Source organism: Mercenaria mercenaria, chromosome 12, assembly GCF_021730395.1.
Source record: "Mercenaria mercenaria strain notata chromosome 12, MADL_Memer_1, whole genome shotgun sequence".
Lineage (NCBI taxonomy): Eukaryota > Metazoa > Mollusca > Bivalvia > Venerida > Veneridae > Mercenaria > Mercenaria mercenaria.
The window spans coordinates 45,380,234-45,395,799 of NC_069372.1; the positions used below are offsets into that span (position 1 = coordinate 45,380,234).

The window sequence follows — 15,566 nt, forward strand, 5'->3', positions numbered from 1 at the left end:
CTCTTGCAAGTGTTCACGGCGCCACGGCACCCAATGCTACTTGTTGAACATTGCTAACTTGCTTGTGTTAATGGAACATATGATGAACAATGCTTACTTGCTAGTGTTCACGGCACTCAAATGCTACTTGCTGAACATTGCTTACTTGCTAGTGGTCACGGCACTCAATGCTGCTTGCTGAACAATGCGCACTTGCTGGTGTTCACGGCACTCAATGCTACTTGCTGAACATTGCTCACTTGCTAGTATTCATGGCACTCAATGCTGCTTGCTGAACAATGCACACATGCTGGTGTTCATGGCGCTCAATACGTCTTGCTGAACATTATTCACTTGCTAGTGTTTACGACACTCAGTGGTACTTACTGAGCATTGCTCACTTGCAAGTGTTCCCGGCACCAAATTTTACTTGCTGAACAACGCGCACTTGCTAGTGTTCAAGGCACTCAATGTTACTTGCTGAACATTGCACACTTGCTAGTGTTCAGGGCATCAAATGCTACTTTCTGAACAATGCTTATTTGCTAGTGTTCATGGAATTCTATGATACATGCTGAAGAATGCTTACTTGCTAGTATTCACGGCACTCAATGCTAATTGCTGAACATTGCTCACTTGCTAGTGTTCATGGCACTCGAGGCTGCTTGCTGAATAATGCTCACTTACTAGTGTTCACGACAGTCAATGCTACTTTCTAAACAATGCGAACTTGCTTGTATTCACAGGACTCAATGCTACTTGCTGAACAATGCTCACCTACTAGTGTTCACGGCACACACTGCTACTAGTTAGACAATGCTCACTTGCTAGTGTTCACAGGCCTCAGTGCTACTTGCTGAACAATGCTCATTTGCTAGTGTTCACGGCACCGAATGTTACTTGCCGAACATTGCTCATTTGCTAGTGTTTTCGGCACTCACTCCGAATCCTACTTACTGAACCATGCTCATTTGGTAGTGTTTACGGCACTCAATGCTTTTTACTGAACAATGCTCACTTGCTATTGTTCACGGTACCCAATGCTTTTTGTTGAATAATGCTCACTTGCTAGTGTTCACGGCACTCAATGCGTCTTGCTGAACAATGCTCACTTCCTACTGTTTACGGTACTCAATACTGCTTGCTGAACATTATTCATTTGCCAGTGTTTACGGCACTTAGTGGTACTTGCTGAGCATTGCTCATTGCAAGTGTTCCCGGCACCAAATTTTACTTGCTGAACAACGCTTACTTGCTAGTGTTCAAGGCACCCAATGCTACTTGCTGAACATTGCACACTTGCTAGTGTTCACGACACCCAGTGCTACTTCTGAACAATGCTAACTTGCTAGTGTTCACGGAATTCAATAATACATTCTGAACAATGCTTACTTGGTAGTATTCATTATTACAAAATAAAAAAAATCAGTTTACAATCCAAACTGCAAAATGTGATTCGAAGTATAAAGCACAACAGCGTCAGAAGTGACCAAATGTTTAAGGTTAAGGTCGTTGACTGCACGGGTGTGCAGACTAATAATGATCTACACTGGTCGCAAAGGCAGAATAAATCGTGTCCAGCATGATAAGAGTTAGCACCAACAATTTATAAGTATTGTCACTAACATGACCATTTTACAGTGTCATATATACAATTTATGCAGACTTGTTAAAATTGAATATATACAATCTGAGGGCGAGTTGACACGGCAGTGACTTACTAGTAAATGATCATCTGCTTTGAACTACATGTAGTATTACTATTAAGTAAAGGGGTGTTCACCGTACATTTATAACTAGGCTTGTATAAAACTGATTAATTTTATGAAAGATCATATTATTAAGGTCTGTTAGATTTATATGAGCTATTGAAACTCAAGATAAAGGGTACAAATCGTGTAGTCAATGGGTAATATTTAAAGTTAAGTACTAGCATGTACATGTTAATCTTAAGTGAATTATTTGTTATGTGCGATAAATCTAGATGTGGAAAAGGAATAGACATAGAGAAAGAAGTGTGATTTCTTTTTACTTAAGAACAGTATTCCAAATTCAAGTAAAAATCCCATAAATGGAGCAAAACAGAACAATGTTCGCATCCAGTTCCCTGATCTATTACGAATGGTCTTCCGTTGGCCGCTGTTTTATAGCAGGATATTCGGAACTCTGTTCTGAGCTGTCTGAAAGCTTGTGTGGAGTACTTTGAGCCCACAATTGAATACACGATGTAATGCAATATAAGTTGAGAAAAAATGCACTGCATTAAAATAATATTTGTAGACATTTCTATTTAGAAATCAATTATCATAACAGTACAGAAACATATTGTGAATAAATCTGGTAATAAACGCTTATATATAATATTATATATATATAATATACTAATATATATAATATAATATTATGAACATACTCATTTTTGGTATACTACAGTTGTATATCTAAAAAGACAATCGTCAGTTTCTCATGTCTTATTCATTGCACCCGCGCGAAAAACGTGCAGCAATAAATGCTTCCCTATATAAATATCAGAACATCAAGTACATCAAAGAAAGGCGGTTTACATATTTTCACATTGAATACACTATATAAATATGATAAAAATATTAGAACCAAAAGTCATATAAAATATGGAAACATAGTTTCCTATTTTCACTATCCCTCCGTCAGTTTTATACCAAACGCAGCGATAAAAACATTCACAACAGTAATCGCAAACACAAATCCCACAGTAACATTGTTCAACGTGTTGGCGCTTTTCTTTTCCTCAATTGTCTTCCCTTCCATGCTTCCAAGAACGAGCAAGATAATTCCAACCGTGATTTGAAGGAAGATTGACAAAGATATAAGAACCAAGTTGGCGTAGTAATAGTCTTGTGCAGGTCCGAGACTCAGCAAGGACTTGAGCTGGGAGGCGTTGGCCATCAGTAGTCCGATATCCAGTAGACCTTTAGCGATTGTTTTCTTTGTCGCGTATGTGTTGAAGTTGAAAGCATGCTTCTTTTCCTGTTCCTGTAATGAAAAATAAAAGGCTGAAAACAACTGAAATCTTGACGACAAAAAATACCGGTTTGTTTATTATATTCAGAATTGTTTTCTACTTGCTTTAGCGCACGAGAGAAATCATGCTTTGGCAATACCACCTTTTGTTAAAATAATACAATTTCAGGGGAATGATTTTTGTTTGTTTGTTGTTTTATTTTTTGTTGTTTTTTTTTGTGAGAGTGGGTGTGTGGGGGGGGGGGGGGGGGGGGGCACTACCAGTGTAGTAAATACACTTCTGAAAATCATAGAATCTCTATTTTATTCCTAAGAATATCAAAAAGATGTCCATGAGCGACAGAAAATAGTTCCATTCATGAACATCGCGTCTACAGCAGTGGACCATTTAGATTATGTAAGTTCTGCCAATGGTAAGATAGTCCAGCTGATGTCAGTTTATGGTTACATCACTACATTCCAGCTGACCATTTAGACAACATAAACTCTTGTTTCATGTGAAGTCGCGTATAATTAAAGTGGCATGTATCTCTGTTATGTATGGCTTTCCCAGAAATAATTTTGCTTTATATTTTAATACTACTACTATAAAACCATTTTTTTTTTATTTTGTTGTCGGTATACATTGTATTTTTTAGTAAATAAAATTGAATATCACATACATTTGAGTGTGCTAGTAGATATTGTGAACCGTTGAAAACAATGCCACCTTGCTATCGCCTCGGTTAACATTATATTTCTCTGATTCACAATATCTCCTTGCATTTGATATTTATATAATACTAACTTTAGCTTAACCCATTTTAAGCAAATGTTAAATGGTAATAAAACAAGCACGGAATACTAAAATATGGAACCAGTTAATAAACATCTTCTGAAACAGACTTTTTTCAACGCGTAAACGTTGTTGCGACTGTTCGCGCAAAATGTTCCTGTCAGATGTTACTGCCAGATGTTTATGCATAAAGTGAACAAAAAAGATCATACTTTGAAACGATGATATGTCAAGACACAGAATATACGACTGACTGACTGACCGGCTGAATGACTGACTGGCTGACTGACTGACTGACTGAATGAATGAATCGATAGTCAGGTAGGTCAGTTGAAATAAGGAATGAAGGAAGAAAGGAAGGAAATAATAAATACGATCACTGACAAAACAAAAACAAAACAGATACGAACCGCACTGCCTTCTTCCCGTAAAACATCCACTTTTGTTCCCGCCATTTACTTACGGTTAACTATATACACAGTTCTATTTGTTACAAAAAAGACAAAACAGAATCTACATGTACTCCTATTTTTCCTTTCAGACTAATACGTACTGGTACACTTATTCCAAATATAAGTAAAATATGTATAACGTCACACGACAAAAAAAAAAAGATGACCCGTATTCAATATAAATGGCTCAACAATCTTAGTGAATTATTGCATTTCTTATTTACCATGTTGATTTAGGATACCTAAAGATTAGGAATTTATCTCTTTCTTCGATACATCGATCTGAAGAACTTTGTGACCGCTTGCTGATTTCAGTCGTAAATATGATAACACTTGAATTTGTCGTCTGCTCCCTGTTATCACAAACGTTCATTATTATTGAACCAAAAATATGGCACGAATAGTTGAGCTTCCCCAGTATTTCTAAAGTAGTGCACAAACAAGAATGAGGCATAATCATCCGAAAAACATTTGTCACAACCCTGTCTTTCAAGTGTGTTCATTTCCCTATATAAAGCACATTGTGAACAAAACATTTCACAACCAATATCTCAATACATAGCATGCATTGGCTTAATTAAAAATACTGCGATTTAAAGTGGTTTGAACACCATTGAATCTATTGCTAGCTGCGTTGATTTTTACATATAACGACGGTTGGTTTTACAATCTCTGTCCTTAATTAGTATTAAACCAGTTTTTGGTGTTTTATTTTCTTCAGTTTTATAAACTGATTTTGTTTTGTTAATATACAAAAGGCGTCAAAATCAATTAATAAAGCGTCTTGGAGAATCCACTTACATGTGTCTGAGAACTCTCAGACAGGCGCATTAGTTTCTTACTTTTAAAAGCTTCAAAGAGCTGGTAGATAGATTCTCAGTCACGATCATTTGAAGTTTTAGGTTGTCCCAACATCTTATAAAGTGACACCACTGTGTGTAAGGGGCTAATAACTAGTATTCAAAATCAATTTATATAAACTCGTAAGCTTACAGACGTATTTTGAAATAACATCGTAAATGTAGACGGGTCGTAACATCTACAATTCTTGAATTTACATTTACCAGGCTGGACACGATTGATTCTGCCTTTGCGACCAGAGTAGATCATGGTCAGCCTGCACATCCGTGCAGTCTGATAAAGATCTGCACTTTTCGCCATTCATTCAGTAAATTTTTGGTATTTAAAGTACCCCTATTAACAGTTAATGGTACTGTCTAAATTGAAAGATGGACAAGTTCATTACTAGTATATGAAATTAGAAGGTAAGGGTTAACAATTGCAATCAAACCATTTGTGTTTCGGTAAGTATGAAGTTACAGAATATAGACACACATCTTTTGTCAGACATGAACAAGTTGGCACATCCCACCAAAGCTAAGTTAAATATTCGGTTCCTCTGACATTCTTTTGTTTTTTAAACCGGTGGAAACTGAACAAGACATGCTTCGTGACTGAGGCATGTGCTCAGTTTGTTTTAAAATGCTAAAATATATTGACTGCTAGTTGGTTGAGGCGGAGGAGGGAGACCTGATCTCAAGTTCCTAGGACCCATTCAAATCAGATGTTTCATAATGGTTTGTCATGTTGTGTTTCCAATTTACTAACTCCGAAAGAAGTAACTTTTACACTTAACAAATGGTAAAATGAAAGAAATTTTGTTCAGAAGATAACGCAATGATTATTTTACAGTAGTGAAAAGTTACTATTAATAAATGCAGGAAAACGTAACAGGGATTATTTTGCTTCACTATTTACCTTATTGTTGCAATTAAAAAGCAGCTCAGCTTAAGGACACTCTTAGCATTGAACTGGCATTTTTGACTTTTTTTTTGTTTTACTCTATACTATATAATCCTACCTTTCTCTATAAGACATCAAAATAAATAAAGAATAAATAAATAAATAAATAAATAAGTTAAAAAGTTTAAATAAAACACTTTTTTTTTCGTTTTGGATCAATTTTAGGATAAACAGTAAACATCTGACTTGTGCTGTGTTTATCAATATTCTGACAAGAACATCCATGTTACAAATTATTAGTCACGGTACTTTATAACAATGAATCTGTAGCGACATAATGAATATTCATATAGTTCCCTTACTCTCAGTGCTAACTTAACAATGACGGAGCTAAAAAAATATACAATGTAGAATTTTAAAATCTTAGTTTTAGACCCTAGGCGTTTAAAAGCTTGTCGGAAAGCATCATTTCGGCGATAGTCAGCAATGGCATATGCCGTGTGACAAGGGCTTTTAAACAGTTAATTGAGAGCTGTCTTCATTATTAGCGAATCAATTACAGTTACTTGCAATTCAGCTAAATATGACAATAGTTTTTAACATAATGTAGCTAAATGTTACAGTTACAGATTATTCAGCAAAAATGTAGCAATTACGTTTCACTTCACCATTAACCTTTTTATGGCAGATACTGACGCACCAGTTACTAGTAATGCAGCAATGTTTTTATTCACTTCACTATTTGCTATTGCAGATCGGGGCAGGGGATAGTGAAATTGAAAATTTCGAGAAAAATCATAAAAACTGCAATTTTAAGAAATTGTTAGGGGAGAGTAGAACGAATGCTTTTTATCTACAGTATTTCATCGTATGATATTTTCAGCTTGCTTATTCTGTCTGAATTTTGAGGCAAAATGATCCAAATATTGACCACCTGTCCAGTATAACATGTTTACAACGTAGTGGAAAGTTTGAGTGTTGATCTGAATTAAGTTTCCATGTTTAGCTCTTCTGTATTAGTATTCAGATATTTAATCATATGTTTCAATTGTAGCAATACGTTTGTCGATATAATAATTTTTTAGTGACACTATGTACTGGAAGTAGTAGATACTATTATATTATTAGTGCTCTCATTCCGGTACACAAATACAGAGTATATCACAACCGATTATTGTCATTTCCAAATTCAGTGTCTCTTTGGGATCGGTCCGTGGCGATTTATTAAATTTCACTCTGCACTTCAATACTACTGTCAATTGTCTAACATTATACTTGACGTCATATTTGATATGACCAATGTCTATTGTTACAATCAGTTGTATTACTAGTTATGAACTTTAAGTCACATTTGATATAGTTACTGTCTATATTGTTAACTTTTGTTTGCTGTCACCATATACTCATAAATGCTGTATTTTGCCACATGGGTCTTTGACCTTTTGGTTTATATGAATTAAAATCTTGAAAATCTTGAAATCTTGTATTTTCAAAAGACTGTATATTTTATAGCATGAGGCTAGACGTAAACAATGGTGGTGAGAAAAAAATGAGCATTGAATTTTTGCAAAACATGAATGGATTACCATTCCCGTTTGACTCACTGAAGCAAATAAACACTGTAAGAAGATCCTTTGGAAGCATAGAATGCAGCCAATTCTAATTGCAGACTCAGTTTAACTGCGTCTATTAATGAGAGGTAATGGAATGTGCAACCCCTATCACCAGATTGAGCAGAATTCTATATTATAGTAAAACTGAGTGATCTCCACGATCCAAAAGGACCCAAAAAGTATAACAACGCTGAGGTTAAGTACGTGGAGACATTTTACAGCCACCACATAGAATTTAGAGATTGCTGTCGTGACAGTTGATAAAATCTGTAAGAAGGTGCTTTGGAAAGCATAGAACGCATCCAAGCAAAATAATAGCAGGTTCGGTTTGACTGAGTCTGTTCATGAGAACAAAATGAAATGGGAAATGCCCCTCACGCCCCTTACAACGGCTTAAGCGGAATTCTACTACAATAAAAACAAATGGATTCCACAGTCCGAAAGGATCAGAAAATATAACAACACTGAGTCCAAGTATGATAAATAAACTCTTAATAATAAACTTAATAAATAAACTGTTGTGATGTTTGGTTGAAAAATGAGTATACTTATCAAGAAATTTTTTACGCTTACAATGAATAATTTTACTTGTCATCGAAAAGCAAGCTACGTTTGAATATCTCTGCCGTAAGATAGCATGTTAAGGTTCGCGAACGGATTCGCAATAGCTCGATAGATAGCGAGAAGAAGTTAATGTTTGCGATTTTTCTCCTTTATTAGGTGGGCCGGTGGTCTAGTGGTAGCATGCTTGACTGTCAATCCAGAGGTCCGGGGTTCGAATCTCGGTCCAGGCACTGGAAATTTCTGAGATGCTCTTGAGTGTCCCCCACCTGACTAGAGGCCTGTACTGGTTCTTCCCAGGAAAGACGGCTTCGCGTGTATCGCTGCTATACACCGGGCACGCTAAAGAATCAGACTGTCTATTCGAAAAGAGCTAGGCTAAGTTAGCCGGACAAGTCTGTATCTGAAAAGTTCTCTATGTCTTTTCTGGGGGCTTTTTCTCACTCTGTCCCTCTGGTCAGATCGCTCTGTGTCTGTACTAGTAGGGAATGATTTTGCGCCCTGTGTGGCTGCAGTATATGTAAAGCGCCTTTGAACGTGTTTATCATGAAAAGGCGCTATATAAATCTGGTATAATAATAATAATTTAATGTTAACATTTTCCCCCTCAAAATATAAACTGGATATCTGGCTCACTTAGCTAAGTAGTCACCGCAAAAACGTCTCTTGTTACCAGCAAGTGGACAATCGAATACTCTGGGCATACAGTCACACCTGTATTAAGAAGCCAGTCAAGGGAGAAACACCATTTGGCTGCTTAAGACAGGTGACTATTTAAGCCAGGTTCAAACTAAAGCAAAATGTCAGTTTGGGAAATAAGCTGACAGGCTGTTTAATGCAAATAGCTGCATAATAGAAGTGACCATTATGACAGGTTTAATTGTATTCGCATTTTAGGTAACTAGCAACGCGACTACTCATATCTATTTAAGATTCGTGCTGTCACATAAGATAAAAATTGATAAAGCATAGTGTGAATAAATGATTTAATGTTTATCAACCCAAAGCGAGAAATTAATAGCCTTTATTTCAAATGTAAGGCGCATTTATGACGTTAGCACAGCTTATACTAAACTTTTGTCGTTTAAAGGCATGTAAATTTAGCTCAATGTAAGTTCATGTACAGGTCATGAATAATTTTTTTTTTCAATTTCAATAGAATCAGAGATATAAATGGCTCTTCTAGATATTTCATAGCATTGTGTATGTGTTTATACAAAATGAATTGAGGGCCTTGAAAGATTTATAGTTGGATTTACGGTTGGGGTGGGTGTGGGGGTAAGAGTGAGCAATTTTCTCTGGTAACACTTCATTAGGGACTAACAAATATATCATAACTATTAAATCTTCCAATCATGGATTATTAATATTATAATGTCATTCCGGAAGGCGAAAAGACAGCGTTGGGCGGGGCGACATTCAGCGGGGCGACGTTCGGCGGGGCGACGTTTGACAGGGTGACATTCGGCGGTGCGACGTTTGGCGGGGCGACATTCGGCGGGGCGACATTGCGCGGAGCGACGTTTGTCTGGGCACCATTTGGCAGAGTAACGTTCAGCGGGGCACCATAACGACGTTTGTCGTTGTGTCGCTGCGACAGAACGAAATAACGAAATGGCACAAATCAGCCACAATATATCTAAAACCATTGTCATTTTGAACTGAATTTCGTTAGTTCGAGGAACTAATAGATATCTGGTATACTTGAAAGTACTTGCCTGAGGCAACTTTTGTTATTCTTTGTGAACACAGGTATAAATTTGATTATTGGTGTAACCAAAGCTTTCATGAAATTCACATTTGTAATAATTTACATAGAAATCAGTTTCTAGACTTTAATTAACGTGTTTTTCAGTCTTTGAAAATTTTATGTTCTTTCTCTAATGTTCGAGAATGAATGATACGAGAATGAATGACTTTGACACTTTGGTGAAGGACGCGAAAAGATAGTAGGATTATTCTCAACTTAACACACTTTAAAAGGTGCTTATCTAATTTTAACGATGTATCACTGTTTAATTAATCAATTCTTTTTAATAAAACGTAATTGTAATCCTGAGGCTAATAGCACTCATATGCAAGAGTTTTTGCGTGTTTGAAATTGTTGTTAAATGGAATTGTTTTACATAAACAAAATCAGATGTAAGACTTTAAAACTGATGTTGAAATTTAAAGAGATCTTAGATGAATTGCATTAGTTTTTTTTATAATGATCTTAAACACTTTTAAAACTATACTGACACAAGAAAAAACACTGCACTTGTTGTTTTTTTTTTTCATTGTGCGATTCGAGTTGCATACCGAGTTTTTGTTTTGCATTGAAAGATATATATCGCTCTCGGAAGGATGGTACTGTTCGGCGTAGTTCAGGCTTTAACAATGAACATTTCAGAGTTTTTTGCATTTTGTGATTTGAATAACACACTGCAAAGTATTTTGCATTTTGCGATTTCATTTTAAATATTTTTTACTATGCGACTCAAGATGTATATTGAACCGCGATAAGGTTTCTGAGAAAGATATTATTCTGGGCATTCAAGCTTTAAAATTTAATATTTCACTCGCTTTTGCGATTTTTAAGTTGAAAACTGCAAAAACATGCATTTATTATTTGAAACACAGAAAGCCCGACCACTGATAGCGCAGAGAAGCCCCCGGCGTAAGGTTTCAAAAACTATGAGAAATTGTGTGTGAAATCATTCGTCATCTACCTTTGATTCATGTAGAGATGTTGGCACTTACAAAGAACGTGTTCGTAATAGTAATTTGAATTCCAAACTGGAAAATATTTTGCATTTTGCATTACGCGATTCGAAACGCAAACTGAGGATTTGTTTAACAAGATATGTATTGAACCATCTTTATCATTTTTCGGAATTACGATTCATTATCATATTGAATTGCAGAAAATAAAAAATCAGTTTGCAATTCAAACTGCAATTTGCAGTTTAAATCACAAAGGACCACTGCGACTGAAATCAATTTAAAAGCCTGAAATGCCCTAAAAAATAGCATCTTTCTCAGAAAGCGTCCGGCCCCGTGACCGTTTACTTCGAAGCGGAAATATTTTGTTATTTTTATATTGGTTACTCGAGCAATAATGCTGAGTGGAATGTCTATATGTGAGGTTTCTGGAGCGTTGCACATCAGTCAAAATTGTTGATGCTTCAAACCGGCACCATTACATAATTTTTCTTTAAAGCGACAACATTCATATCCTTAGGCAAACATTTTTTTCTCTCAAAAATCGATAAAATGTAGATGTGTGAAAGTGGTACAAATATATTGACATATAAATTTTCTAAGAGGCGTAAACCGCCGAAACACTAGAAGTAATGGAGAAAATCAACATTCTTTATCAACATATGCTTTATTACCAGTATCTGATATTTATTTTCACTCACTTTACCATTTTCAATGTCATATATACATTCTGTGCAAACTTGATTGGAATGAACGTGTTGAAAAATTTCACACTATCTGTGGGCTAGTAGCTTTAAAAAGTGGACTCGGCAGTGACTTAAATGATAATCTTTTTGTCGTAATTGTTTTGAACTACATATAGTATTGCTATAAAGTAAAGGAATTGTCATTGTATTTTTATAACTAGGCTTGTATAAAACTGATTCATTTTATGAACTATCATATTATTAAAGTCTGTTAGATTTATATGAGCTATTGAAACTCAAGATAAAGGTTACTGAGCGGTAATCAATGGGTAATACTTAAAGTTAAGTATGTACATGTGAATTTATTCAATTTAAAGTGAATTATTTGTTATGTGCGATAAAACTACACGTAGATGCGGAAAAGGAACAGACATGTAGAAAGAAGCGTGATTTCTTTGTACTCAAGAACAGTATTCCGAATTCAAGTAAAAATCCCATAAATGGAACAACACAGAACATTGTTCGCATCCTGTTCCCAGATCTATTACGAATGGTCTTCCGTTGGCCGCTGTGTTATGCCAGGATATTCGGAACTCTGTTCTGAGCTGTTTGAAAGCTTGTGTGGAGTACTCTGAGCCCACAATTGAATACACGGATAAAAGTCTAATTCCAAATACGCATAAGTACATTGGTTTTCTTATACCTTATGTAATATACCCACTGCATTAAAATAATATTCGTAGACATTTCTATTTAGACATCCTTAATCCATTATCATATTTGGAAACAACAGTACAGAAATATATTGTGAATAAATCTGGTAATAAAAGCTTATATTAGCATATTATGAGCACATTAATTTCATTATCAGGGTTTTTGGTATACTACAATTGTGTATCTTAAAAGACAATCGTCAGTTTCTCATATCTTATTCACTGTACCCGCGCGAAAAACAATAAATAAATTTTTCCCTGTATAAATATCAGAATATCCTATATCAAGTACATCAGAGAATGGCGATTTGATCTACATATTTTCGCACTGAATACAATATATAAATATGATAGAAATGTAAGAACAAAATACCATGTAAAATATAGAAACATAGTCTCCTATCTTCACTATCCTTCCGTCAGTTTTATACCAAACGCAGCGATAAATACGTTCACAACAGTAATCGCAAAAACAAATCCCACAGTAACATTGTTCAACGTGTTGGCGCTTTTCTTTTCCTCAACTGTCTTCATATTCTTGCTTCCAAGAACGAGCAAGATAATTCCAACCGTGATTTGAAGGAAGACTGACAAAGATATAAGAACCAAGTTAGCGTAGTAATAGTCCTGTGCAGGTCCGAGACTCAGCAAGGACTTGAGCTGGGAGGCGTTGGCCATCAGCAGTCCGATATCCAGTAAACCTTTAGCGATTGTTTTCTTTGTCGCGTATGTGTTGAAGTTGAAAGCATGCTTTTGTTCCTGTTCCTGTAAGGATAAATCAAAAGGCTGAGAACAACTGAAACCTTGACGACAAAAATACCGGTATGTTTATTATATTCCGAATGGTTTTCTACTTGCTGTAGCGCACGAGAGAAAAAAAATGCTTTGGCTATACTACCTTTTGTTAAAATAATACAATTTCAGGGGATTTATTTTGTTTGTTTGTGTTTTGTGTTGTGTGTGTGTGTGTGTGGGGGGGGGGGGGGGGGGGGGGGGGGGTTACCCACTGCCAGTATGGTAAGTACAGTTCTGAAAATCATAGAATCGCTATTTTATTCCTAAGAATATCAAAAAGATATACATTAATAGTTCCATTCATGAACATCGCGTCTACAGCAGTGGACCATTTAGATTATGTAAGTTCTGCCAGTGGTAAGATAGTCCAGCTGATGTCAGTTTATGGTTACATCACTACATTCCAGCTGACCATTTAGACAACATAAACTCTTGTTTCATGTGAAGTCGCGTATAATTGAAGTACATGTATATATGTTATGTATGGCTTTCCCAGAAATAATTTTGCTTTATATTTTAATACTACTATTATAAACCTAAAACCTTTTTTATTTTGTTGTCGGTATACATTGTATTTTTCGGTGAAATAAAATTGAATATCACATACATTTGAGTGTGCTAGTAGATATTGTGAACCGTTGAAAACGATGCAACCTTGCTATCGCCTCGGTTAACATTATATTTCTCTGATTCACAATATCTCCTTGCATTTGATATTTATATAATACTAACTTTAGCTTAACCCATTTTAAGTAAATGTTAAATGGTAATAAAACAAGCACGGAATACAAAAATATGGAACCAGCTAACAAATATCTTCTGAAACAGATTTTTTTCAACGCGTAAACGTTGTTGCGACTGTTCGTGCAAAATGTTCCTGTCAGATGTTTATGCATAAAGTGAACAAAAATGATCATACTTTGAAACGATGATATGTCAAGATACAGGATATACGACTGACTGACTGACCGGCTGAATGACTAACACTCTGACTGAATGAATGAATGAATCGACAGACAGGTAGGTCAGTTGAAATAAGGAATGAAGGAAGAAAGGAAGGAAATAATAAATACGATTACAGACAAAACAAAACCAAAACAGATACGAACCGCACTGCCTTCTTCCCGTAAAACATCCACTTTTCTTCCCGCCATTTACTTACAGTTAACTATATACAGTTCTATTTTGTTACAAAAAAGACAAAACAGAATCTACATGTACTCCTATTTTTCCTTACAGACTAATATTAACTTGTACACTTATTCCAAATATAAGTAAAATATGTATAACGTCAGACGACAAAAAAGATGACCCGTATTCAATATAAATGGCTCAACAATCTTAGTGAATTATTGCATTTCTTATTTACCATGTTGATTTAGGATACCTAAAGATTAGGAATTTATCTCTTTCTTCAATACATCGATCTGAAGAACTTTGTGACCGCTTGCTGATTTCAGTCTTAAATATGATAACACTTGAATTTGTCGTCTGCTCCCTGTTATCACAAGCGTTCATTATTATTGAACCAAAATATGGCACGAATAGTTGAGCTTCCACAGTATTTTTAAAGTAGTGCACAAACAAGAATGAGGCATAATCATCCGAAAAACATTTGTTTCAACGCTGTCTTTCAAGTGTGTTCTTTTCCCTATACAAAGCACATTGTGAAACAAAACTAAGATTTCTCAACCGTTTATCTCGATTCATAGCATGCATTGGCTTAATTAAAAGTACTGCAATCCCTTGACAGCTGCGTTGATCTTTTTTTACATATTACGACGATTGGTTTTACATTCTGTGTCCTTAGAGGTCAACAATGCCTTTGTTTAAAATGTAGCTGCCACATTTTCTGTTATGAACAGAAAATATATTAATTTCTTATCAAATTTTATTTCTGAAGTTTGTTTTCTCTGATATTTGTCAAAGGTTTGAATATTGATTAACAATGTAGAAAGTTTTAATGAATTTCTTGTTTTTGATTTATAACCTCCCTTTATTACAATGTCTGTAAAAGTTCATGTGTCTTATTTAAAGTAGCAATTTTCAAACTATATATTTATGCATAATTTCTATTTGGGCAGCTGTATCAGCTGTTTTTAACTTAAGATTTAAAGCCTTATTGAACTTTAATTAGTATTAAACTAGATTTCGGTGTTTTATTTTCTTCACTTTTATAAACTGATTTTGTTTTGTTTATGTGTTAAAGACGAACTAATCAGTTTAACAAGTACGGAAGTTGCTGCAAGATGCAGCAAAACGAAACTCCGTGTCGAACAAAGAAGTGTACGTAGTACTGACAGAACAGGAGATGATATAACGATACTGATGTCTTTGTTACAGACCCTAGGCAAACATACAGTCAGATGGGGTTTCATGAAGGTTGGAGAAAAAAATATTGCCTTTGTAATGTGAGCAGGATTTATATTCTTGTAGTTTGTGACCTAATTATTGACTGATCATGATGATTGATTCATATGCGAAATTGACCTACAGATTTCGGTATATGGAATGGAATGTATTGCATACACAACTATATGCTTAAA

General features: G+C 35.3%; 2 protein-coding genes across 2 annotated transcripts; both read right to left on the reverse strand.

The window, feature by feature from the left end:
* Positions 1-2,544: 2,544 nt before the first annotated feature.
* On the reverse strand, positions 2,545-4,415 carry LOC123535317 (ninjurin-2-like). The gene is made up of 2 exons (XM_045317929.2): positions 4,165-4,415; positions 2,545-2,991 (listed from the first exon to the last, which is right to left on the reverse strand). Exons 1-2 carry the CDS (start codon positions 4,207-4,209, stop codon positions 2,635-2,637), a joined length of 402 nt encoding a protein of 133 aa, XP_045173864.1. The 5' UTR covers positions 4,210-4,415; the 3' UTR covers positions 2,545-2,634.
* Positions 4,416-11,283: 6,868 nt separating this feature from the next.
* On the reverse strand, positions 11,284-14,363 carry LOC123535318 (ninjurin-2-like). Its single transcript, XM_045317930.2, has 2 exons — positions 14,130-14,363; positions 11,284-12,990 (listed from the first exon to the last, which is right to left on the reverse strand). Exons 1-2 carry the CDS (start codon positions 14,172-14,174, stop codon positions 12,634-12,636), a joined length of 402 nt encoding a protein of 133 aa, XP_045173865.1. The 5' UTR covers positions 14,175-14,363; the 3' UTR covers positions 11,284-12,633.
* Positions 14,364-15,566: the final 1,203 nt, after the last annotated feature.